Source organism: Thunnus thynnus, chromosome 6 (assembly GCF_963924715.1).
Source record: "Thunnus thynnus chromosome 6, fThuThy2.1, whole genome shotgun sequence".
In the NCBI taxonomy this organism is placed as follows: Eukaryota; Metazoa; Chordata; class Actinopteri; order Scombriformes; family Scombridae; genus Thunnus; species Thunnus thynnus.
Genome location: NC_089522.1, coordinates 28,233,323 through 28,260,012, shown reverse-complemented (window position 1 = coordinate 28,260,012; position 26,690 = coordinate 28,233,323). Strand labels below are relative to the sequence as shown.

Here is a 26,690-nt window from a genome sequence, read left to right as displayed (position 1 = left end):
ACATTCAAAGAGTATCTTCGCCTATTAAAAGAGGCTTTTGACATGAAAACCCTCGCAGCGTTCTGGACACAGCGATGGAGAGTAACGGGACGGATGTCATAAGCTGTTGTCGACTTGCGTTCTCTGCCACGTGTTTGCACTAAGTTTGCCACAGTGTGGGGGAATATGAGGGTGATGCTAAGTGAAATGCTCATTTTGCGTTTGTGATTACCAAGGCCCATGGGCGATATGCACTAATGTGAGCTAATGCAATAGATAACACAGTGCTGGCCCAGGGGAACAGACAGCAAACAGATGTGGTCGACTCAAAAAGGGAGGAGGAGGAGGGGGAGAAAAAAAAAAATCAAAGTTTAAAAGTGTTCAATGTGCTCAAGATTGTCCCTTACAATTTGTTGTTTACAGAATACACAGCCATGAAAGGATTTGTCAGTCTTCTCCTTTTATAGATATGAGGAGAGTCAACTAAAATAGTGCGCTCATGTCTTGCAGATGTAGAAGCTATTACCATACTTCTCTCAGGAAGCTTTTTTTTTTTTTTTTTAAGGAGTGAATGCTCTCTAAATCACGGGGGGTAAAAGGGGGGGGGTGGGAGGGATTGCTGCTCCACTGCTTTGTATTAAAACTTTCAAACACAATCAATGATGTCAAAGCAGGTGTGCTGCCTTTGACAGCTGATAAGCAACACCTGTGTGACATCATCAATTAGTGGGTGTGGCCACAAGTGCAACATACTGTAAGTTAAAACAAAAGAGAGAGACATGCAGCAACATTTTTTTTTGGTCCTGTGCAAGATGTATCTTTTAAAATGAAGACAAACGTGCATATTTTAAGGTATATTCAGTATCAGGGCTAAGAAAAACAAAACAAAAAAACTATGGTTTATCCTTTATAATCCTGTAATTCCAGTTTCAGCCTTGCCACAGTGTAGTTTAATCACTACATATAGCAGGTCTGCTATTCAGACTGAACATGCAAGGCTTTGAAACCAGAATCTGATAAGGCTTTAATCTTGATTTAGTAAATACTGCCCTCTAGTGGTCAATCTGTGTTGTTGATGGAGAAAGGGATGTAAAACTACACACAAGTTATTTTCTTCTTTTGTTCATGTTATAATTGAAGTATGAGGCTGATATGTGTGGCCTAAATTATTTCTCGTTGAGGACTAAAGATACCAAAGTATTACTTTGACATAGTAATCATGTAACTGCATTATCAAGCATGTTACAGTCTAGAGAAGTGAAATTGGTACAGTGTGTCAAGGTATATTAGCTTTGCAGGAGGTATGATACAACACTGTGTTGGAAGAGAATACAAAAGAGTATTTCAGCTACAGGTATGTGTGTCTTGAGCCTGGCAGATGTCCAGTTTAAAAAGGACAGTTTCTTCCTCACTGAATGCAGGAAAGGCCCTCAAACTGCAGCTGTATCTGTTTTCTGTGCCACTCAATAGAAGAAACCATGAAGGTTGCAGGTGGTCAGTATCCATCAATTAACAACAAACGCCACACCAAGCTCTTTCGCCTCTCACTTTATTACTGAAATGTGTCATACAAATCTGAAACAATATTTCCATTTTTACATAAGTGTACATGCAATGTGAATAACCAAACCAAACAAAACAAACAAAACAAAACAAATAACTTAACCCAAGCCTTTCAAAGTGGCAAAAAAACTAAATCACACAAAAGACTAAATAGCTTGTAAATAGGAGTTAACCTGAGACTTTTTATTCACAGTGTACAATTAATTGAGCAATTAAATAAACAGCTGCTTTTGTTTTTTTGTTTTTTTTTTCTCCTCCAAACAGTTATACATCTAAAAAGGCCACTTTATGACCAGCTGGGACTAACTTTTGCCACTTTTGCCACAAATTAACACTTGCAAGACTCTGCATAGTAAAAGCAAACTCCTGAACGGTAACTAGATGCGCAGTAGAATAACACAGCGTGACTATTTAACACAAACAGAAACTCCATGACAGTTGGTACTTTTTTTTACAGCTTATGGATTTGATGAACCGCTAAAGCAGATGATAGCCATTACCACTTCAAAAAAAAAAAGGACAAACACAAAATCTGTTGTGTGTTTAAAACTGGGCTTGTAAATACTGTGCATATCAAAGAAATCCACAATCCAAAATTGTGTTAGTTAATCATGTGCCATAAGTTGATACGGCCTCAGCTGTAGTTGTTCTGTGTCACCAGATGAGCTTGTATTTTATGTGGTGCCTGACAAACACATGCCCACCTAGTTATACTACTCCAACTCAAAACATCTGTCCCTCTAGTCGATAGAGAACTAGGAATACAGGCTCAGCTAACATGATGGCTACAGCAGCTTTACAAAAAAAATAACAGTGTCTAAAGCACAACATGAGGTAGACCACTTCAACATACAGAAAAGGACTTATTGCTGTGGCCTGTTAGTAAACCACCGGGCCAAAGCCATCAAGTTATTTGACAGAAAATCCCCCACCCTTCAGTGCTTTGGAAATGGAAAAAAAAAATAATAGGGTAGTGCTAATTACTGCCTGCACATTAACAGTAAATTAACAGAGCAGCAATTCTTCACACGAATCATGTTCCTTGTGTCTTTCCTTAATACAGTTCTTATCTACCGCAAGCTCACTTACCACATACACTGTTATGTCATAGACACTTACAGGATCTGAACATTAGTGTGGGTCAAATATGGATTAAGCAGAAAGTTCTGAGTGGACAAAAAAAATATCAGTGCACACCAGTGGGATAATATTTTCTAAGAGAGATGATCTGCGCCTTTTCATTCAAAAAAAAAAAAAGTAGAATGTACACTGAAGGCCTGAGCCCTGAAATGTGTATGCAATACACTTTTTCTTCTACTGGAAAAAAAAATTAAATTAGAGGAACTGAGAAACTTTTACAACACAAACCATCTCTCTTATTGAAACTGTACATTAAACAAATTTTCCAAGAAGTTCTCCGAAATAAGGTAGCAGCACAGTTCAAATCTAGAGAGAGGAAAAAAATAAAAAATAAAACTTCATATATTTTCAAATATGAACTTAATTCATTTATATCACCGGGTAAAACTTTTCAAAGATCTGTGGTAAGGTTTGAAAATCAAAAAAAAAAAAAGAGGAAGTCCTACTGTATGTACTTTTAAATGTTTTTCAAGTTTTTACCTCGGTGCCACTTTAGGTAGTTTTATCAGTGGTCCCATAGCGTTGATTAGGGAATGAGCCTGAGGGGTCTCTCCTCTGCAGGGTGGGCAGAGTGGGTAAGTGTTGGTACAGCACAGTTCTGCCCCCTGAGAAAAAAATCCTTTTATGTTAAATCTAAATTAAAAAAAAGCTAGAATATTTCGATATAAAGTAGCCTGTATGCACCTTCCCTGAACCAGCTAGCCTAATACGTACCTGCTCTTGGGTTGGCCAGTCCTCCATGACTGGGGTTAGGTGGTGTGCTGTGGTAGAGAGACGCCAGGTCATTGGGTGTGTAGGAGCGCAGAAGGTTCATCATGCTCCAGTCAGTGTCCAAAACCCCTCCGATAGCTGTAGATGTACTCTTCACGGAACCCAAAGCCTCGGACGCCGTGGATGGACACGACCCTTGCGATGTGGTTTTCACGCTTCTCCCTGAGATGAGCAGCCTGTTGGATCCGTCCCCCGCTGGTCCTCTGAAGCCGGGCTTCTCACCACTGTCAGCTTCTCTGCCTGTAGCTAGCGAGTACTTTAATCTCTTACTGGAAGGTTCGCCGAAATCAATCTGGGGGAGACTCCCGAATTGGCTTGACAAGCACAGCCTGGCAGCATCTGAGTGCCAAATGACACCACTTCTCGCTGGGTAACTCCTCTCACCAATTCCCGCTCTGTCTGGGGGAGCTGGTCTGTCCATTACATACTTGCTGGTGCTGCTGCCTGTGTTGGATTTCCTCATGAGCTCCGTATACCTGGAGGATTCCTGACTGGCATGTGAATCAATGTTCTGTCTATATCGCTGGGTCTCCTGGACGTCATGTAGGGGTGCTTGGATAGGGGACAGCTTAGGACCGCTCGGTGGGTTAACAGGTGTCTTTTCTTGTGGTTTTGCGGGTTGAGGGGTCGGGGACTTGGTTCGACGTGGGTGGCGCCTGTCAATCATCGGAAGTGGGGTGACATCTTTCCCTTCAAGTGCGGGGGGGCAGCCTGTGAAACGCTTTTGTTTTGAACTGCCTCCAAATCCATTCTTTTTTGTACTGTCTGACTTGTCTTTATGATTCAGCTTTTTGTGCATAATCAGGACCTCTGGGTAGATGGTTTTATATGCACAAAACGAACAGGCAATTGGGATTAATGCGCTTCTGGGTTCTGCACTGGCGGGGATGGAGAGAGACACTTTTAAGGACAGATTTAATGGGGCCTCAGAGTTCTCGTCTTTTATCTCCTCCCGTTCCATCTTCAGGTTAACAGGTACGGGGCACTTTATGAGCACATCATCAATCGGGGAGTAAGCAGGCTTAGCAATTAATTTCTCATACTCAGCATTCATCTGGACGAGTGGTTTGCCGAGCTTGCTACCTACGCCATCAAATCTGTCCCCCGGTGTTTCATCGGTGCATGATCTGACTGCAGGAACCCAGAGTTTGGTTCTATTTGGGGCAGGATTTTCATTGTCGTTTCCATGTTTTCCATCATTCGGAGAGGGCATTAAAGGCACAGGTCTGCTGGGGATCTCCATGAAAGGTTTGTCCTTGTGACGCCGATCCAGGTGATATTTCAGTGAAGTCTTCTGGGCTGCAGCATAGCTGCAGTAAGCACACTTGAATGGTTTTTCACCTGAAAATACATACAAACAGTGAGTCTTGAGAATAAGCATAGTTTAAAATATCAGTCAAAGAATAAGACCAACTGTACATAATTAATTTCTCTTCATTCACAAAGTGTCAGAGTTATAAATAAATCATCCAAGCAAAATGCGTTGAACATACCTGTGTGAGTCCTCAGATGAACTGTGAGATAATAGCTGGATCGAAATGATTTGCCACAGTAGTTGCATTCTTTTGATCTGACCTTTGATCGATCAAAACCATCTTCACCTTTAAAAACAGACACAAACAAATGTTTAATAAAATAAATAAAAAGGAACAGAACCGAATCACAAAATACACGTGTAGTCACCACTCCCAACAGCAGAGGGAGTACTTGCCAACAGAGTGCTTTGTGTGAAACAATTCCTCAACAACAATAGAGGCAGTATGAGTGAAGCATGAGCATGTAATGCCCCAAATTTACCTGAACCCAGGTTTTCTGTCATTGCTGCTTCCTCAAAGCCCTCCTCCGAGCCTTCCTCTGCATGATCCAGTGAACCTGCTCTTGACAACTTCCCTTCAACAGACGAAGTTGGGCTTTCTTCGCCACCTCTCTCACGCTTGTGCACCCTGGAGTGGAGAACTAACTGGTGGTAGGTCCTGAACGTTCTCTGACAATCCTCACAAGTGGTTGGCCTTTCTTTGTCCTTATTTTTTTGCATTAGAGACCTCCGCTGTGGCTCTGGGTTGTCTGCTACAGTCTGTTGCTGAGACCTGAGCTCTCTCCCAAGAACCTCTTTCATAGCTTTGTCTCTTTGGCCTTCGGACCAAATATTATTCAACTCCTCCTTATCAGAACCGCAGTCTTCGTTGTCTGTGCTGGCTTCCTGGCCGATATCTTTAGTATTATTAGGACCAACTGCTATCTTGCCCTTTGTAGCAAGTTGCCAAGCCTGATATGTATTGAAAGGATCTAGCTGTGGAATCCATTTTGATGATCTTACTGGTTGCACACCATTTCCTGTAGGGCAAGGCATAAGATTGAGACTGTGTAGAAATGTCTCTTTGGCAAGAGATTCAGTAGTGCCATCCATGTTCTCCATGTCTTTATCTTTGCCAGGCTCCACCTCTCGATTATGTACTTTGCTATGTTCTGCCAAACTGTCATGGTCAGGGAAGAAAAACCCACAAACCATGCACATTTTGTAAGCAGTGACTACAGGCTCTGACACAGGGTCTTGGGCGATGCCGTTGACTGTGACCGGGGTCTCCAGGTCTTGCTGGGCCTTGCTCTTTGCTCCTGGTTTTACATGCATTTTCATGTGGTTCTTGAGAAACCATGGCTCTCTAAACCGCCGTCCACAGACATTACAGCAGTAAGTAAAGTAGTCCTTGTGCTTCCTCATGTGGGTCTCCAGCTCACTGGCATCTTGTGATACCTGACCACACACGATACAGCTGTGAACCTCCTCTTTTTCATTGGGGAGGTTACTCGGTTTGGGTCGGGGTCTCTCTCCTGGGATCCTAAATTCTGCTTCAACTCGAAGCACGGCTGGTTCAAAGAAAGTGGTGGGGTGCTGTGCTAATACGTGGGGTCCCAGCTCCTCCTGATGAGTGAAAGTCTGATCACAGAACATACAAGATAGCGGTACACTCCCTCCAGATTGCAACACGGCTTTTTCTGGGTAAGTGGTGTGAGGTGTCATACTAGAGCCAGGCCCTGGGATACTTGCACTGTTACTAATCAAACTGTCTTGGGCAAGTCCATCTGGGCTCTCCACAAACGGCAGCAATGAGTGAGTCGGCATTGTCCTCTGGGGGTGGAGCAACACTGCTGCTCTCACTGTCCAGATTACTGGGGGACCTGGAAACAATGGGAAGAGTTCTTTAGGCTTTTCTTACTATCAAAAGTGAATCAGGTAGCTATTACCAAAACCAAGATAAAATTCACCACACAAAGAGAAATGTCTTCCCGTACACTGAAACAGGAAATGTATCTTTTTTGCAATCAACTGCACAGACAACTCATTTCCTTAATGTTGAGGCCACTGGTAAAACATGTAAAACTATGTCTTTTTTGCTCATAAACTTTTTTTTTTTTTTAGCATTCCTAGTATATATAACTCCACTGAGTTTGTGAGCTATTAACTACATAACTTTGACATGCTTAAAAATCAGACATATATTGACATATACATTCATTATGTCATTTCACTTCACATTTGAACATTAGATTCCTTTGTAGACTACTTTGTTTTAAATTATGAGTAAATGACAATAGTCACTATTAAATGTTAAGACAATACACCGCAGTTGAATAAAAACAGTATTCAAATACCATCAATGTAATATTTTTTCTGGGCACAAACAAACTAGCTTTTCATTTTATTACTATCTTGATTCCTCATCGCATCAAAAGTTGAAACGTGTTATCTGTGGACTTAGTTTGATTGCCATTAAACAAGATTGAACACATCCAGACACCTGAAAGAAAAAAAAAAATCAAACCTATAGTTTTTAATGTCATACTAGTCCAGCCTTTAAATGGTGTTCTCCACATGTACACTGGTAATCTTTAGTATTTTTATCAAAGTAACACTTTCAGCATTTATAAAAGAACCGCTTACATAAATAATAGAAAGTTGAAGAATTTCAAATCACACGCCTAGTTTGAAGCTCAAGAGTGGAGTAACTGGACCAGCAAGTTCAAATGCTTAAGACTGCAAGGCTAATGCAGGTGAACATGGGGACAACAGTGAAACATACCAGCCCACTACATCACTATGTTATATTTAAATTTACCCTAATATATTAATTAATTAACATCAAATCATCAATAAAGTGTTACAACCAAGCAATGTAGTTGACATGGAGATATCCCAACTGCAAGTTTATATTCTCCTCAATTATGTAACTTTGTGTTTTGAACACAACTTCATGATGTTGGTATCCAATTAGCTATTTATTGTCTGCCTTGCTATAATTAATTAGCCTGAATGTACTTTTGACTGAATCCAGGTGAGCAAAGGCAACTGTCTTTAATGACTCAGAGTGATTTTTTTTTTTTAAAACCACACACATGCTTTGTGTGAGGCAGCGTTAACGTTAGCCACCTTGTTATTCAAGCACTCGTTAAGATCATTAACGTTAAGTTACTCGCGAGGGGATGAACAACGTTATCAGTTAACAGATATAACTTCACCAAAGTCGAAAATCTATTTAACGAAATGGCTATTACATTTCTATATATGCTTAATAAGTGGATCGGGAACAATTAGCTGCTTTTTTTTCTTTTTAAAACGAAACAAATCAATATCGATCATGTTAACGTTATTGATGTTGGCGTTAACTGTGATTGGGAACGCTCCAAATCATTAAAAAAAAGCTTAATTTAGCTAACTCAACTGCAAACAACTTCCGACTACGATCATTTTTAATGGCAACAGATTGGTACAAACCAACATTAACCACACCGTGTGTACTTACGTTGTTGCTTATTGTTTTGTTTTAACGCCAGTTACAAAACTGAACCCCCAGATAAGTAACTTAACGATAAGCTACCGTCGCCAAGTTATGGTTAAGTTAAGCCGTGAACTCCACGCAGGGTCATTCTAACGACACTAACGTTAGCAAACTTAACACTTTTCTGTTGTCTCTGACTTCGACCAAACTGTAGAAACTCACCAACAATACCTACCAACTGTGAATTTCCGGATTAATAATGATACTGACACTGCGAGCGAGTGAGTTCAAGTGAGCGAGGCTACTTGTGTGTTGAGTTGCTTCTTCATTTTCCTCACTCACTCACACACATACACACACACTCACAGGCACGCACGCACACAACGCGTCGGCTGCTGGCGGACAGCTCACCTATTCAATTGTTTGAATGTGAATCATCATATTTGTTCTACTTGGCGAGTCCTCACTGTGCAGCTGTTGAGCTCTGAGGGTGCGCGCGCGCCCCCCCCCCCTCCCTCAACGATTCTCAAGGGGAAGATGGAAGCGCGTGCACGACAGCCCCCAAAAAACCCATAGGGCAGTCACGTGGTCACGAGTAACAGAAAAGGATTAGTCCACATAATCTGACTGAACTCGTATGTCAATAAAAAAAAAAAAAAAAACGTGCGATGCGTCTATTTATATCTAATATATTTATAAAGCATCTTGCTATCTCCTAGTTGTTACCAGTTGCTTGAGCAGGTATGGTTAATTTAATCAAATATCACCATCATGTGGACCCGATTTGTATTGTTAATTGCCCAGGTTACCATGGTCATATAGTTGAGTTTTATATTTTTTGGCTGTTCAGTTTACTGACCTTGAGTAGGCTTGTTGATAACGCGTCTAAAGCTTCTTTAATGTGTGTAAGCTGCCACAGAGTGACTTTATGTGCTGATTTTAAAGCCACACGGCTACATAACAACACCGTTTGATTTGGAATACTGCTCTGGACCTACCTAAAAGTGTTGCCCTGCTTCTTCTTCTTCTCCTTCTTTTTCTTCTTCTTCTTCTTTCACGCTCGCACGTCATGCATCAGCTACCATGTGGAGGTGGGGGAGGGGTGCCTCAAACTTTTTCACTGTTACATGAGGGTTTTTGCAGAAGCAGGTTGGTTGAGTCATGAGAAATTTCAGGTTCTTCCTATTTCACGATATAAAAAAACGTAAAACAATACGCACAGCAGCCCATTTTCATATCTAAATAGATCCTCATGTCAACTGATGAAGCCATGTAATGATAATGTCAAATGTGAATTTATTTGTTTGATCTTTCAGAGGGGGGGAGAGGGCTTTGTATAGCTTATTTTAAAGGAAATGTCTATAATAAAAATGCTATTGATAATACTAAATTATGATATGGACGCTGTAAAGATACAAAAGACCCCATAAAAGTACTTCTGATCTTTGTGAGATAAAGATCATCAGCACAGTGGCTAATGTGTGGTTAGAAACAAAAGAGCCCCACCTCCACCCTTACAGCCTCCCAAAGAGACACCAGGCATTGATAGTTAGCTTAAAGCCATGCATCATACAATCAATGAAGATATTCAGTAGACTCCAGTGTACACTCATCATTATTGAGACTCACCCAGTCTCCCCCCTGAATGCCAGCAATGTCTGAAAGAAAAAAAAAAACTTTATCAGTAACCACTCCCAGTTAAAGAACAGTGAACAAAGACTGGAAGACTCCAGTTGCAAAAAAACATCTTTCACTATGGGCTGGCTTGTTGCCTTATCCCCACACCCTCTTTTATAGGTTATCACACTGTTTTATCTATATATTGAAAGCCGTTTTGAGTCATTGTTGTCACCAAACAGCTCTGAGTAACACAGGGTTGTAATAAAATAGCAAGTAGATCTGCAGGTTTGGCAAGCAGACTTCATCAAAATGCTTCGCTACAGCAGTGAATGTGATTATTGTGTGCATGCCAGACACCAATAAAGAGATCATAAGCCTCTCACATATTAGACATAAGCTAAGACAGGAGCAAGTATTTTACACATACTAAAGAACAATGTTTATCTTATCTTATCAAATCTCAAACTATTGGTCGGGCCGTAGTTTTAAAATAGGCCACGTGCCTGTCTCTGAGCGCCTGCAATACAAGACAAGAGATCCTGTTTTGCATTAGTAAGACCTCAATCACTTACAAGTGCTGCACTAAATGAAAACATTTTATATACCCCCTGCAATACTTTGATTCACTTTTTGGTATTCTTGCCTCACCCCGAGATCCTGTTACACAAACAAGTCTAGTATGTTAATCAAAGGCACCACATGTGACACATCGAGGCCTCCCGCTCATTTCCTATTGTTCTGTGGCCACAAAGGCTCTGTGAAAGGCTATCAATCTGGAACAGCAGTATGATGCCTCAGGATCATGCAATAACCCAGAGATGATGTACCATGAGAAGCCCACTCTCTGGAGGTGATGTTAGATTTTTTTTGTGTAACTAGACAAATATTTCTTTAATCAGTTTCTATTGCAGTTATTTAATTAGCATGCATCCTCTGTAGTGGTAATGACAGCAACAAGTGGGTAAACATTGTTTACTTCTTTTAAATGATTTAATTAACTTTGTCCTATTGTTTGACTTTATGCTAATGTAATTCCTCTCCTAAAATCCTCCAAATGAATTGTCTCCATTTACAAATAATAAAAAAAACACACACATGTATACATTCAGCACTAAACCCAAAGCAGTGAATTCTAATTAAAGATAAAGCAAGATCTTTGAAAAACCGAATGTTTGAATGAATAATTATGTATTCAGTAGACAGACACCCTGATAAGAATTGGATCAACGGATGGGGAAAGACTGTGGTGGCTTGTTTTTGTCTTGACGTGTCAGGAGCAGCTGACTGCATTGTTCTCCTCCGGATTCACAGCCTGGCTTCTTTCATAATCCTGGTGTCACTCCTGAAAGACACTGATAATATATAATCTCCTCTCTCACCCATAGACTGTTTGTAATGTTTATTCAATGCAACCGGCTGTTGTGTTGTTGATCTTCAAAGAAATTTTATCAGTCAGCGCAAGCATTCCTCAGTGCAACTTTTTCTGACTTCTGTGCATGTTTGAAATATTTTGCTTCTTTCCTGAGGAGAAATTGAGGAAAAAGAGAGGGGGCTTTTTGTTCTGCTGTTAGTGCACTGCCGTCTTTTGACTTTTAAACCTTTTTCTTTTTTCTTTTAGACTTTTCTTTATTCTATGGTGACTCCTCAAGGAGGTATATGGACATAGTTACAAACAAAAGAAACAAAGAATTTGTTTGTTTGAATTTGAAGTGGACACTTGTTGCCCAGTAATAGCAAATACAATACAATAAAGAAGAAAATGATAAGTAAATAAATAAATGAGCCAACATGTGAATACAGATAGTTACTGAAGAGAAGCCGTTATTGTTTTGATCAAATTAGTGAGATTGGCTGAGTTTGATGTCGGATTAATCCTCTAGTATCAGTATGTGTTTCTCTCATTATCAAAACTAGGACGAACATGTCTCATCTTGTTACTCATTACCTTCATTTTCTGTCAAAAATAAAATACATGTAAATATTTCTTCTTTGAAACAACTACATCTAAATATAGACAGATTTGCTCTGTCTAAAAGTATTTACTTACTATTAGCATAGACCTCATCATGCCAATCCTGAAGATCCAAATATCCTTGAGTCTGAGATTAACTTGAAATTTAAAGTATTATGGGCTGTTATCTTCACAATCATGTCATAAATATGATAACTCACTTTTATCAAGAATGTTTTTAACCTTACAAATCAGTTCTGGCTGATATTTATCTTTGTCATACTGTTTCTGTTGCACGTTAAAAACAGTACATGAAAATCTTTTAGACACCGCTTTACAATTCTCACCAACTTATATCTCCCTAACTTCCCACAGTGCACTCTGCTGTGTTTCTGTTTACTTGCAACAAACTTTTCAGGAACCAAACAAAGTACAAAAAAATATAAACAGAAGCCACACTGGAAATTTGCCTTAAAGGAAAGGTTCATAATTTTTTAAACCTGTCTTGTAACAATAGTCAGAAGACCAAATGAACATTAAACCATATTTTGAATACTGTAATCATTCCTGCTGCTCATACTGGCCATGAAAAGAGGCCTCCCTTATGTGCATCCAATGAAAGAGGTGGTACACAATATCCACAGTCCACGTATTATGCAAAAATGTATTCAAAAATGTATCTGACGTTTGTATGAGGCTTCAACAGTCTGAGTTAGTCAAATCACGTGGAAATTTTCTGTCACTTTAGATACTACCCCTCCACTCAACAAGGAAACACTTTCTGTGTAAGCACAAAGAGGGACTTTTGCGCTAAAAGGACAGTCATTTTAGAAAATATCTACTTAATTTGACTAAATCAGTCTGCTGGAACCTCATCTTAGTTTCACATAAAGTTTGCAAAGGTTAACCTGAAATTTAAAGTAATATGGACTGATCATACTGAGTGTACATGCTGTATGTGTTATTGTTTTAAGACAGAGTTCAAAAATTTTGAAACTCTTCTTTAAATGATCATATAATTTACAGCATATAACATACAGCTTTCAGTTGAGGTTAAAACACAGTCATCATGCAAATTTAATCACATCACCAATTTGAATATCAAGCAAATGTTTGAATATCACACAACAGGAGTGTTTCAGTAATTTTGAATGACATTCAAATAGCTGTAGCCATTCATGGGATTTCCAGTATCAAACTAAAGATGCCTTGCAGGATGTAACATTCCCCTGAGAAGACTCACAAAAAAACCAACCCCAAACCAAAATCACATCTGCATTAGAATGCCTCCCTAACACACAAACACACACGTTGTGCCTGCAGGACCTGCTGATTCACCCTTAGCTAAAGTGAATGAGACTGTCCCGTAGAGGCTAGATCACCACCACTCATTTGTTATCAGATCAAAATCAGCGATTACTGTGTCTTCTCATTGGTTCCTGGAATCGTTTCACCCCAATGTTTCCCCAACAGACCTGTTACTAGCGAGCAGCGCCGTGATGCACATTAGTGCTGACAGCAGGCCTCCTGTCAGGCCTCCCTGCCCACTGTTCCCTTGTTCCACCCCCTCTGAGCTCAGTGCATTCACACAGTCACATGCATTGTCCTGGGATGAACTGCAGCAACATGGTCGTCGAGCAGATCTTGTGCAGTGTACAGTCTTTGCATTGTCAAATCCATACCTATAACCATTCCCATTTTAGTAAGCCACCCAGTTCATTATTGCCTGTATTGTCCAGCCCTCATGAAATTTGATTGTTTTCATAATTTTTACAGAAATGCCTTCCCTTTAAAAAGCATTTGTGAATAAAAGCCCACAATTCTGGCATGTAGGGACATGCAGCTGTTATCTCTGTCTGCGCTGATTCCTGCCAGGACACCTATAAATGCATAAATGGCTGTGCAAATTTCTGAATAACAGCATGAGGAAGTAAAAACATAAGGAACTGATGTGAGGTTTTACAAAGTTCTTCATTTTTAAGATAGTGTTGTTAAATGTTTGTCATGATGTGTGAGTACATTTTGTTTGTAGGATATCACCGTTATTTCAAAATTTCATAGCTTTCTGCCTCATTAAAACGAACAAAAAACAAAAAAAAATTGTATCTGCCAGTGCCATCTGCTAGTTTCATCACCACTTTAGTTAATGTTTGGTAACGAACATGAACTCTTAACACATAAAAGCAATATTGTTGGCAAAAAATATCAGATTACATCCTAATTTAAATCAGTCTTCAGGGGGAAAGGACATACATCGAACCAAATGTCTTACATTGTTCAAGCAATACCTCACTTTTGCTCCTTCATTGCTACAGCAATTACTTTGATGCACAATTTAAAATGATCACACCTATTACAGAGAGTAATGCGAGAAGAGTGTGTCAACAGCAACAACAAAGGAGCAGTGTGAGTTATGCCTTCTGGGGCCAAGACTCATCACTTAATGGTGGGTGAATGGTGGGTCTCAGACATCGCTATCTGAAACACATCCTTTCAAAGCTATCACACTGTGCTATCAATCATAGAAATTACATCATAAACGGTTGAAGATTTGAAGGCCGCCTTTACCTGAAATATACAATTCCTTAGAACTTGTTTCACATCTTTTATCTCTAAGCTGTGTCTCGTGGGCTCTAAAAATGTAAATCAGTATTCAAGCAGTGTTGTCCGGCAGTCATCTCTCTGTCAAAGTTACAAATGGCGGCCTGAGGCGCGGTCAGTTTTTATTTTTGCGACGGTTTCTGTCAGACTGTCACCTGTCAGTCAGTGATACAAATAAATACATAGATGAGTAAGGCTTACAGTTTACTTCTACGCCCAACATAGCAAAGTGTGACTCATCTCACACACCTTAGCTCACAAGTTTAGTGCATTAACCTGTATGCATAAAAATAACTTGAATGTCAGTGATGAAAGAATGTCATATTCAGTTGTTGCCAAACTGGACAAGTTGCGTATTTTTGTTGTTGTGGTTAACACCCAGTTATTCTTGATTCAGTTTCTTCACATCATTGTAATTCACACTGATGAAAAACAGACAAATGGTGAACATATTTATTGCCTTCAAGATAGCTGTATAGTCACACATACACGCGTACATATAGGCAAACAAAAGCATGATATTAATTGCACATATGTCAGACACAATACACCAAAAGACGTCCATAAAACAACATGACACAAAGTGCCGCTATTAAATTAAGAGCTAATCGGATGTGATTTATGACTACTGCAAAACGTACCACGATGACATATTTGCACAATGACACCAATCTGCCATCCCAGATGCATTTGTTATGTCTAACATGAATACTTACAATCCGCTCCCCACAGAACAGAATAGTAAAGATTGTAATTTCCCATATGGCCCAATATATGACTGTTAAACACTTGATATGTACGAATGTGCTCTAGTCTATATATAGCTTACATAAAGTTAAAAAAAAAAAAATCTTTAAGTGCAGTGTGTTATATAAACATTCTCCTCTTATCAGGACAGATCTATTTGTTGCTTTTAATTTTAGTGTCATACAAATTTAAGTACCTACTTTAAAATCACTTCATATTAACCTCTGAGTTTCCACAACTGCATGATTTTTTCTGGCATGAACTGAAAAAAATAGAACCGATATGACACATGTATTTTTTTAAATGTTTCAGACAAAATTAATTGCTAAAAGCAAAGCGTGGTACTGTGTATTGCATAAGCCCAGTTTGTTAGGTTGCAAGAGAGAGAGAAGTCACATTAAATGTCTGTAGAAAAAGTTTCACACTCACATTGCTATACTTGTCAAGACATTTGCATGACTAAAAATATATATATATGTATATATCTCAACAACCTTGCCATCAAATAGGCCTTAGACCATTTCAAACCTGCACTTGTTCAACTACCTGACCACTGTTCCTCTTTCTCACAAGTGTTCACGTGCTTTGATCCTTCCAGTAACCTTTCCTTTCATATAGTAACTACTAAACAGTAACAAAAACAAAACAAAAAAAGAATGTAGTTAAAGTAATTCAATAGGGGTTGAAGGAAGGATATGAGAGTGAAAGAGATAAATATTGAGTGAGAGCAAGAAAGAAAGAGAGAGGGGGGGAGTCTGTACAGGAAAACGTCAGTGTCGGTTTTGGTTTTCATTTGGCCTTCTCAGCTGCTGGAGCAACAACCACTGGCTCTGTCTGGACGCCGGCATCTGTAGAGTGACGTTTCTGACCCTGCGGTTTAAACGGAGACAGTGTTTGTTTGTTAAAGTATCTATCTCTTTTCTTTAAAGAGCCATATCATCCATGCTAAAGTTGAACTAACCCATTTGATATGTATTTATGTTTGAGTCTCATAAAAGCCTTATTCATTTTGCTAGTTATGGGAAGCAATGTCTAACTCTTTTTTTTTGCAAAAGTACCTCTTCAACAAGCTTTATGCTTTTTTCACTTGTATCATTTCACTAAACTGCATTGCTTGTAACACTGCATGGAATGTGTGTCATGTGAACACAGGCTACACAGAGGACACAATTCTTATTTTCAGTAAAGAAAGGCCCACACCTTTAGTTGCTGCTGCCATCTAGTGGACATGAAGCTAGAGACATATTGCAAATACACAGGGCCATCCAAAACAAGCCTCCAAAAATATGTAACTCGATTAATAAGTATACTGTACATACTTCAAATGCACCACATCTCAACCACATCTGGGGAAAAATGATGTTTTCCTTACCAGAGCTTTAAAAAACAGCTGGATGGAGTTCCTCTTCTCCAGTTTTTTGGGCACATTGGCTGCATCATCTCCAGCTTGGGAGGCCACTGAGGCTGGTTTGTTATCTGCAGCCGCCTCTGATGACTTGGCCGCTCCTTTTGGTTCCTCTTTGGCTTTTACTGTCTGAGCTCCCTCTGCTGCTGCAGCTGGGGCAGGGGTCGCCTTCTTGGGTTCAGCAGCCTGAAATTGTTGAGGGCACATAATGAAAAGCTCAATTATTCCAGTCCTAGAGCAACTGAGGATACAGCATCTGTGTGGTTATATAACAATGTCTTATGTACTCCACTCATTAGATGGATTTGAGATGACATCAGATGTAAAATTCGAAGTGACATTAAGACGTACATCTGCTGTTAGGATCCGGTCTTAATCGGTCTTAGTGATTGCAGCATTATGAGGGATGATCATAGAAGCACTGAAATGTGTTGTTATGATTTTCAAAGACAATAATAAAGGGTGAAACCATACCAGATGTAATTAATGAAATTACTCTGTTTAATAATGCATCTATTCTCATTAGGCAGTTTTACTGTATTTACCACTCCAGTAGTTTTCCTGAGGAGCCGAACTCCACTTGTGGAGGCTGCCTGGATTTTTGTGGTCATGTTGTCTAACAGTACCTCAAATTCACATTAATCTGTTACTCTCTATTTAGTAAGTCCACCACATTTCATACACAGACATTTTCAGATATTTTTAAGGTCTATAAAGGCTTAGGTGAATAGGTGCTTACTTTAGGTTTGAAGAGAGAAAAGAAGGATGGTTTTGAGGCTGGTTTCTTTTCTTCTTGAACAGGCGGTGGCGGTTCTGGCTTCGCAGCCGCCTCCAGAGTGCCGGCTTTTGAGGGATCCACCTTCTTTTTATCAAAACAGCAGAGAGGAAAATACATATCATGAGTTATTTACTAATTAAATACATGAAGCCCACCATCATGAAGCTGAAAGAGTGAGAGCAAGAGCTGCCACCTGCAAGTGAAAGAAAAAGTATCCAGGATCAGAGCAAACAAGTAAGGCAGGAAAATCAGTTAAAGACAAGAACCTGACCCATTAAGAATAAAGAACCCCCAGCATCATGCACAAAAATTAATGATAGTATTTTCTGTAAAAAAGAAGAGAATAGGAAAATGAATGATTCTGAGATTGTCCTTATTGAAATGAGTAGATCAGCATTCTGGGAAATGTGCATATTCGCTTCCTTGCCAAGAGTTACACGATACACCACATCAATATTTGTCTGTTAAATATGAACCAACAAGTGACATTTAGCTTAGCTTAGCATAAAGACTAGAAACGGATGGAAACAGCTAGCATGGCTCCATCCAAAGGTTAAAAAAAAATGCCTGCCAGCACCTCTAAAGCTAACAAGTTGTATCTTGTTTGTTTAATACATAGAAAATCAAAGAAAAAAGAAAAAAATGTGGTTTTACACAATATAATGTGCTAAATAGTGAGCTTTAGAGGTGCTGGTAGACTTTAGACATAACCAGGCTAGCTGTTCCCCCCATTTCCATTCTTTATGCTAAGCTAAGCTAACTGTCTCTAAGCTGTACCTTCATATATAACAAACACATATGAGAGTGGTATCAATATTTTCATCTACAGTAGCCAGGCAAGCAAATAAGCATACAATATTTCACAAAATGCCGAATTCCTTTAATTTACCTCAGCTTCTACCACTGGCTGTGGTGCCTCTTCCACCATCTGCAGGGAAGGAAAAGTTATTTGTTCTCCCATCAATTCAAATGCTGTAAGAAATGCAATAAATTATGGGCTGACTCCTTTGTCATGACGGAAATTATACCGCGATGGGGTGCAATGTGATTAAATGTTTTAACAAATGAATGAATTGATTAATCAAAACATAAAAAAGAGTTGTTGTTTTTACTTGATTGTATGTTTTTACTGAAATGATTGAAAGTGGAACAACATAATATTTGTAACATTTAGTACAACATCGTGTCAGAAGTGTCTGTAGAGTGAAGAAAATTAAGAATTAATATTCCTGAGCACTTCCTGCTGATTTACCTGCTCCTCTACAACTGGCTGTGCCACCTCCTCTGCTGTCTCCTGAGGTTCAACCTTATTTTCACTCTGAGCAAATGCAAATGAGTCAGAACATATAAAAAGAAGAAAAGCTATGCAAATTAGTACACAGTGATGTGATATAATCAGAGGATCAGAAGTATACTCCACTAAAAAAAACCAAAACCCTAAGATTGATTTGTCCATTGATTTACCTGGACTTCTACAACTGGCTCTGGCTCCTCCACTGGTGTCTCCTACAGAGTGAAAGTGTTTTTTTTATTCTGCACTGATGCAAATTATAATGAACATGTAAAATGCATGTCTGTTATGAACACAGCTGTGATCCTTGAAAGGTTTGTATATACTCAGTTCAAAGTTAAGGCCTACTGTGCTACTGTGCTGGTGAAAGGTTTTCTGAATGACTACTGAAATCCTTTGTATGCAGATTCGCACTCACATCAGAATACATGAATAAAACATTCCCTGAATAAAACTGAGAAGATTGAGCACACTCTCTGGTTTACCTGTACTTCTACAACTTGCTGTACTGCTACTTCTACATCTTGTTGTAGTGGCGCCTTGATTGTCTGCAGAACAGTGAAGGAATTCTTATTGTTAGTAAAAGCCAGCAAGACAGAAAAGAAATGTCCTAAAAAAAAACACACATGAAAAGCTTTTATTATGAAATGATTAATATGTTATCATGGCAGCGATACAGACTAATATGAACCGGTTAAAGCAACAGTTTGACATTTTGGGAACCGCTTATTAATTTTCTTGTCAAGTGTTAGATGAGAGGATTGATACCACCCTCAAGTATGTGCGTACAGTATGAAGCAAGAGCTAGGAGACAATTAGCTTAGCTTAGCATAAAGACTGGGAGCAGGTGGAAAACAGCTGACCTGGTTCTCCTCCCAAGTTCACAAATATGCCCACTGGCGCCTTTAAATCTCACTAATTAAAAGGTTGTATCTCATTTGTTTACTTTGGTACACAAACCGAAATGTAAGTTGTCTTACATTGCGGTGTAACTGTATCTTGGCACCAAGCAGTAGGGCGCAGCCCGTTGGTTGCTTGGTAACCTCACAGTGGTGACAAGACAAATTAACAGACAGTCTAGATTAAACAAACATGATATCACATGTTAAATAGTGAGCTGTAGATCTTTGTGTGAATTTTGGACAGTGCCAGGTTAGCTGTTTCTCCCTGCTTCCATTCTTTATGCTAATCTAAGCTAAACTCAGCTAATCAACTCCATACATAGTGCACAACCTTGAGAGTAATATTGATCTTCTCATCTAAATACATAAGCGAAAAAAAGCATATTTCCCAAAATGTCAGACAAATTTTTCAACTTAAAGTAAGCACTAATGCCATTTCGGTGATATATCATGAAAATATGGACTGTGGTAGAAACAGTAATGCAGATTTAAGGTTTTCTTTTCAGTGAAGCCTTTTGACTTAAGTCACACTATTATGCCTCGTCTAATTGAGGAACTACAAAAACCTTGGTAATTCTCCTGCATGAGTTTCAAAACAGGGCAAACACTACTGTATGCAACGGCTGCTGGTTCCAACTGGGAAACAGCAAATGCTTCAGTTTCTGCCACCTCCAGACAAACCAGCTCTTGTTCAGTTAGTACGAGGATGAGCCATGGTCAGTTTGAGAATATGATAATCTACTGTACCACTGCTGCGGTCTTAGCCGAGGCATTGGCTCCACTTGCCGAAGCACCCTTTTCTTTGGTTGCCTTGAAACCTAGCAGTACCTCAAATTCACATACAGTATGTTTCACACTACGTTATAAATCTGATACACTGACACACACGCTTACTGAAAGTCCATAGAGTAATGATCCAGTAAAATAGCGATTTCATCTTGCAATCTGCAATTATGGCTGTTTTTTTACCTTTGGGCGGAAGAATTTGCTCAGAGTATCTTTGGCTGATTTTCCTTTTGAGGACTCGGGTTCCTTTGCAGCAGCTTTTGGCTCTTCTTGTGGTGTGGGTTTTACAGGTTTGGCAGCCGGTTCTCCCTTGACTTCCATTTTTGGTGGCTCTGGAGGAGGTGGTGGTGGGATAGACATTCCTTTGGCTGCTGCAGGTGGTTCAGACACTTGCGCAACCTATTCAAGAGGCAGAGAGTTAGAATGATGATTTGGAAAATATTGTAATCCGTCCACACAGTTACCTTTGTGCATCCAGTAAATTTTAGGATATACAATGGCAATTTTAGGTAAAAAAATACAATGTAGTCATCATTCAGCAACTTCAAGTTTTCATATAATTGCAACAAGGCAAAGGAAACAAGGAAATGTAGCATTAACAACTAAAGTTAGATTGATTAATGTTATTTCTGGAAATTAACAGAACCCAACCATGTACAGTATGTGCCTTTCTAGCGCATTGCAAGTTCTGTTATACAAATTAAAACACATTATAGGCTCACAGTGGTGGTTGGTGCTGGCTGGTTCTCCTTCTCGGACTATTTGGCAACAACAAAAAAAAAGGTAGCAGTTAGAAAGATGAAGTTAAAGTGAAGCAAACAAAGACAAGCAAAAAGCTTGTGTATATGTCATATAGTATGTATGCTTTGATGTTTTGGTCCATTAGAAATAAAATTAATTGTTATGGAATCAAGAATACCATCTATTCAAGCAAGAAACAGAACTGAAAGTTACAACAACCTGCTAAAACTATCTCCAAACCCAAACCCCAAGCCTTTGTTCGATGGTCAATCTCTATCATTACTGAATTCACTTATAGAGGTTTAAAAATAAATATGAGCCTCATACAATAGAGAGAATATCAAGTATCAACCATTCAAATTAAATACATTGGAGGTACTGGCATGAGTTATGTATTTAACATTTTTTATATGTGATGTAATGCTTCACGAACATATGTTCACCTGATCTTTTGTGGCATCGGGAGTAGCTGTTTCCTTTTTGGTTGTTTTAGTGGGAGTCACCTGTGTAACAAGGGAAGGAAAATTAACTTTTCTTAATTGATTAAGTAAAGACAAAATGCCTAACCCTCAGATGTTAAATGTATAGGCATGGAGCATTATGTTATTTCATGTAGCTGGCAGTAAAGCTGCGGTATAAAGCGTTCAAAATCAGAGGATATAGTTGATGTAACAGGAACAGAAAAATAATTATTTAGATGAAACAGACGCCTTTCATGAATGCAAACATAGGCCTTTATGATAAGTTAACTGAGGCAAACAGAGTCCACACTGAGGTGCCTGACAGAGCACATACAGTACATGCGCTGTCATTGTGACAGCTATTGTGCTCCGGAGATGGCGTAGGCCTGCCCTCGCTCTATCTTCACAAATCTCAACTTCCAACTGCACAGGCCTCCCTTGTGAGCTCACACGATGGGTTGAACAATAGGCCACCACATTCCCGCATGTTCAAAGACTTGATTAGCATGGGGCTAGGGCAATGGTAACTCTTTAAAACGGCATGAGTCCAAAAGACAGCATGATGAAGAGGAAATACAATAGCTTCTTGTTGAAGGTTTTGCATTAAGCACTGTCATCACAGCAGAATTTGTTATGGACTCCTTTACTGCCATTAAACCCCCTTTTGACAATCTCATCTTTTTGCATGCCTCCACACAGAATAAGAGGAATCACAAACAGACCACTCACATTTATACACATCTCCACTGCTGAAGTCTAATTAATTATCCCTGATCTCCACTTTATCAGGCAAATTACCAAACATCTTGGCCTCAGTGAGGCTTTAAACAATAATTAGCACACGCATTAACTCCATTCAGCTGTTTGTTGTTTGAGCAGCTGTTTGCCTTCAGTAATAGTTGGAGATAACAAGAGCGGATTTATTTTTACTTTTGATTATAGCAATTCTCTAATTAAATTTTTCCAAGCAGCAATGACACTCTAATTTTACAAGAGAAGCAATAAGAAATAAACCACTCTTAATTTCATTTACTCAAAATGTGTCACTTACTAGTGTTTTGAAGAAGTTCATAACTGGATTCTCTTCTGGTTTACTCTCCTCTTGCTTTTCCACAGGCTGACTGTTTCCGTCGTCAGTCTCAGGAGCTTTTTCTTCCTCTGGACTGGGGTCTAGAGTCGCACTTTCTGGCTCCTTTAATGATTCTGATTCTTGCTTTAGGTTTTCTGCCTCCTATACACCATCACAAAAGAATTAGTCTTTGAGAATTAGGTTAGAGCGGTGGAGCTGATATGCAAGCAGTGAGTGTCTTAATCGCAGCATTGAGATGGGAGCGCAATTCCAACCATGCCTCAGCCTACTCGGGGCATTGTCAACAATCACCCTTTTATTAATGTGTGTGTCCCACCCCTCACTCATTGATATTCAACAATGTCTGAGAGTTATGCCCTGAGAAATGTCAGGAAAACTCAAATACCTTGCTGTGTCCAGATGGTGAATATCTTTAAAATACTCAACTGACTAACCTTGATTTTGAGTTTATTTTGGTGAATCTATTCAGAGTTTGCTTCGGGGTGAATATTCATTTATTGTTTTGTATATATTCCTTTTTGACGTTATATTAAGTCACAACTATTTCATTTTTTCAAAGTCATGAATAAAGAAGAAATGTAATCTGTAAATTCAGTGTTTTCGTTTTTTATTTTATTGGAAAATGTTTCAGCACTTGAAAATGTGAGCTTTGTGATGATGATATATACAAAACAGGCTCTCGGCTTTATTACAAAACAGAAATCATTTTACAATCCAGTTGCAATCACAAACCATTAAACACATGACACGTGAGGTAGACCAATATTTTTCATAACAAAAACTGTAACATTTCACTGCTGCTCCATCTTTGGAGCCACATGGATGGTAACATAAATACTATATCCCTGTGAAGATATCACTACACCACTTAGCTTATATGCTGACTCTTCAACAACCGATGCACATGCTAACTGCAACTTAACAAGTACAGCTTCCATGTTCTCCCAATGGTTTGGACTTGGGACTGTTGTGTTCACACTTGATTCATCCTCTGCCTTCTGTTCAGCATCTGTGACGATCTCTGGTGCTACATCCTCTGAGGTCACAGGGTTGCGTTTGGCTTCAACAACATCCTCTGTAATTATTTTCTCTACAATGGCCTCAATACATGCTGCCACAGACTCATCTAAAGCAGCAACTTGAGAATCTTCAGTGTTATCCGCAACTACAGCTGAAACATCTCTAGAATGATCTGTTTCATGTATTATCTCTTCTGTAAAGTCTTCAGTTGTCTTGAGGATTACAACTCGCACGCCACCTTTTGGTTGTTGCTCGAGAGAGCTCACACTCTCCTCCAGAGCCTCTTCAGAAATGACAGGACTAGATTCCAAGATTTCCAGAGCAACCACAGATGGAGTAACTCTCTCTTCATCAGCATCTTCTAACAGCACTTCAGCTGCGGCGACATTCTCTTCTCTGGGTTCTTCAGGCTCCTCTGTGGCTTCTGTCAGTGGCTCATCTTCAGTTTTTTCTTCTGCCACGTCACTTTCTTCCATAGGTTCCTCTGAAATGGCAATTTCTCCTTCAGTAGATGTTTCTTGGACAGGGGTATCTTTGTTAACACTTTGTGGCACTGCTTCAAATTCATTTGATAAAGCTTGTATAGCTTCTTCCTTCATCTCTTCAGCAACAATCTCATCTTTGGGTGGGATAATTATCTCTTCCACAGGCTCTTCTGTGACTTCTGTTGGTGGCTCCTCATCAGATACTTCAGTTTTTTCTTCTGCCACGTCACTTTCTTCCACAAGTTCTGCCAAAATGGTAATTTCTCCTTCAGTAGATGTTTCTTGGACAGCGGTATCTTTGTTAACACTTTGTGGCACTGCTTTAAATTCACTTGATAAAGCTTGTATAGCTTCTTTATTCATCTCTTCAGCAACAATCTCATCTTTGGATGGGATAATTGTCTCCTCCACAGGCTCCTCTGTGACTTTTGTTGGTGGCTCATCTTCAGATACTTCAATTTTTTCTCCTGTCACATCACTTTCTTCCACAAGTTCTGCCAAAATGGTAATTTCTCCTTCAGTAGATGTTTCTTGGACAGCGGTATCTTTGTTAACACTTTGTGGCACTGCTTCAAATTCATTTGATAAAGCTTGTATAGCTTCTTTCTTCATCTCTTCAGCAACAATCTCATCTTTGGATGGGATAATTGTCTCCTCCACAGGCTCCTCTGTGACTTTTGTCAGCGGCTCATCTTCAGATACTTCAATTTTTTCTTCTATCACATTATTTTCTTCCACAGATTGCTCCAAAATGGCAACTTCTCCTTCAGTAGATGTTTCTTGGACAGCAATATCTTTGTTAACACTTTGTGGTACTGCTTCAAATTCATTTGATAAAGCTTGTATAGCTTCTTTGTTCATCTCTTCAGCAACAATCTCATTTTTGGATGGGATAATTGTCTCTTCCACAGGCTCCTCTGTGAATTCTGTTGGTGGCTCATCATCAGATACTTCAGCTTTTTCTTCTGCCATGTCACTTTCTTCCACAGTTTCCTCCAAAATGGCAACTTCTCCTTCAGTAGATGTTTCTTGGACAGCGGTGTCTTTGTTAACACTGTGTGGCACTGCTTTAAATTCATTTAATAAAGCTTGTATAGCTTCTTCCTTCATCTTCTCAGCAACTATCTCATCTTTTGATGGGATAATTGTCTCTTCCACAGGCTCTTCTGGAATGGTAAAGCTTGCTTCTTGTTCTGCAGAGAGAGGCACAAAAAATGTTGCAACCAAAACCTCTTCTTCCAGAGGGCTGGTATTATCTGCTGCAGACTCCAAAGGAGTGATGGCACTGGGTTCAAGTTCTAGACAGAGGGCATCAATTGCTGCCTCCAGTAACACCTCAGCATCTTCTTTGACAATAGCAAAACTGACTTCTGATTCTTCAACTGTCTCGGGTGCCACATCAGCTATAACATCTTCATTGACATCAACTTCTGTAACAATAATTTCAGGAATAGACTGAAGCTTGATTTGAATTTCATCATCAGGTGACATTAAACTAACTTCAGGAAGTTCCTCAATGGTGATAATCTGATTTTCTGATTTTGAAGGTTCATCATCAGACACAGGGCTGAGTTTTTCTGGTACATCCTCGACTGCAACAGCATCATCGGCGGCGACCTCTTCATGGGCGGATTCCATCTTAACTAGAATTTCTGTCTCAAGAGGAACAGAAGGTTCCTTTACAGGCATGTCTTGGTCTCCAGGTGTAGCATTTGGCTCCTCATAAATAACCTCAAAGATTGTTTCTATCACCTTAGTCACTGGCTCTGCGTCTAGGGACTGAACGCCATTTGCTTCACCGGCCTCAGGGGTGACAGCATTAGGCTCAGGTTCAGCGGTTTCAATCAGCGCTGCATCAGCTGACATGTCTCCAGCTCTTTCACCGTTGTCTTCAGTAATTACTTCTTCCACTCGTGGCTCTGATGTGTTTACAGCAGTATAGTCACTGGATTCAGAAACAGAGGAGAAAACTGCCTCAATACAATCTGCCACCACTTTGGGAAGGCTGAAAGACACCTCCAATGGCACATTTTCCTCAATCACATTTTCCTCGGCAGATATTTCATCTACTATAATCGATTTGTTTGGGTTTGATTCTGGTTCTTTGGTGATTTCTTGCTCAATTTCCTCAGGCCCATTAATGCTCTCTTCCTCAGGATTGTAGTTTTTGATTTGGCTTATTTCAAAATTGTCAGTAACTTCCACCCTCTCCGCTATGAACACTATATTCTCATACACATTGTTCTCTATGTTGACCTCCTCTGTGATGATGATCCCAGCTGTCTGGTTGTCTAAGGGTTCCTCATATGTAGTGTCTTCAACAACCTCCTCTGCAATGACAACAACAGATTCACTCAGTGAATGTTCTTCAGTTGTTGCCGTCTCCATCACGGCGACCTCTTCTATTGGGCTTCCAGTGTAAGTGGTTGAATCACGGTCATCACTAGTTTGCGTTGAAATATCCGCTTCAATTTTCATGTCTGTTTGCGTTGATATTTCAGCTGTTTGATGCGGGCATTCAAACTCCTCTTGGTGCACGACGATGATTGTGGCAGCAGCTTCTTCTCCACTTGAATCCGACTCC

The 26,690-nt window shown here is 39.6% G+C and overlaps 3 protein-coding genes across 19 annotated transcripts; 1 reads left to right on the top strand and 2 right to left on the bottom strand.

The window, feature by feature from the left end:
* Positions 1-1,512: 1,512 nt before the first annotated feature.
* On the bottom strand, positions 1,513-9,377 carry znf217 (zinc finger protein 217). Of its 6 annotated transcripts, none has more exons than XM_067593195.1 (6): positions 9,227-9,377; positions 5,251-6,630; positions 4,947-5,054; positions 3,397-4,794; positions 3,163-3,287; positions 1,513-2,988 (listed from the first exon to the last, which is right to left on the bottom strand). In XM_067593195.1, exons 1-5 carry the CDS (start codon positions 9,297-9,299, stop codon positions 3,175-3,177), a joined length of 3,072 nt encoding a protein of 1,023 aa, XP_067449296.1. In that variant the 5' UTR covers positions 9,300-9,377; the 3' UTR covers positions 1,513-2,988; positions 3,163-3,174. The 6 variants fall into 6 exon arrangements, with proteins under 6 accessions (XP_067449296.1, XP_067449300.1, XP_067449299.1 ...); XM_067593199.1 differs by lacking the exon at positions 9,227-9,377 and adding an exon at positions 9,088-9,216; XM_067593198.1 differs by lacking the exon at positions 9,227-9,377 and adding an exon at positions 8,640-8,864.
* Positions 9,378-14,839: 5,462 nt separating this feature from the next.
* On the bottom strand, positions 14,840-22,897 carry bcas1 (brain enriched myelin associated protein 1). Of its 12 annotated transcripts, XM_067593183.1 has the most exons (13): positions 22,563-22,895; positions 21,494-21,553; positions 21,032-21,067; positions 20,493-20,708; positions 20,271-20,351; positions 19,107-19,169; positions 18,795-18,836; positions 18,583-18,648; positions 18,220-18,258; positions 17,292-17,414; positions 17,098-17,178; positions 16,520-16,738; positions 14,840-16,017 (listed from the first exon to the last, which is right to left on the bottom strand). In XM_067593183.1, exons 1-13 carry the CDS (start codon positions 22,581-22,583, stop codon positions 15,937-15,939), a joined length of 1,128 nt encoding a protein of 375 aa, XP_067449284.1. In that variant the 5' UTR covers positions 22,584-22,895; the 3' UTR covers positions 14,840-15,936. The 12 variants fall into 12 exon arrangements, with proteins under 12 accessions (XP_067449284.1, XP_067449286.1, XP_067449291.1 ...); XM_067593185.1 differs by lacking the exon at positions 18,220-18,258; XM_067593190.1 differs by lacking the exon at positions 17,098-17,178 and having other exon boundaries at positions 22,563-22,894.
* Positions 22,898-25,385: 2,488 nt separating this feature from the next.
* On the top strand, positions 25,386-26,680 carry LOC137185276 (uncharacterized). The gene is given in 4 exon segments (XM_067593623.1): positions 25,386-25,434; positions 25,654-25,830; positions 26,002-26,194; positions 26,608-26,680. Coding segments are annotated over 4 exon segments (492 nt in total).
* The last annotated feature ends 10 nt before the right edge of the window (positions 26,681-26,690 follow it).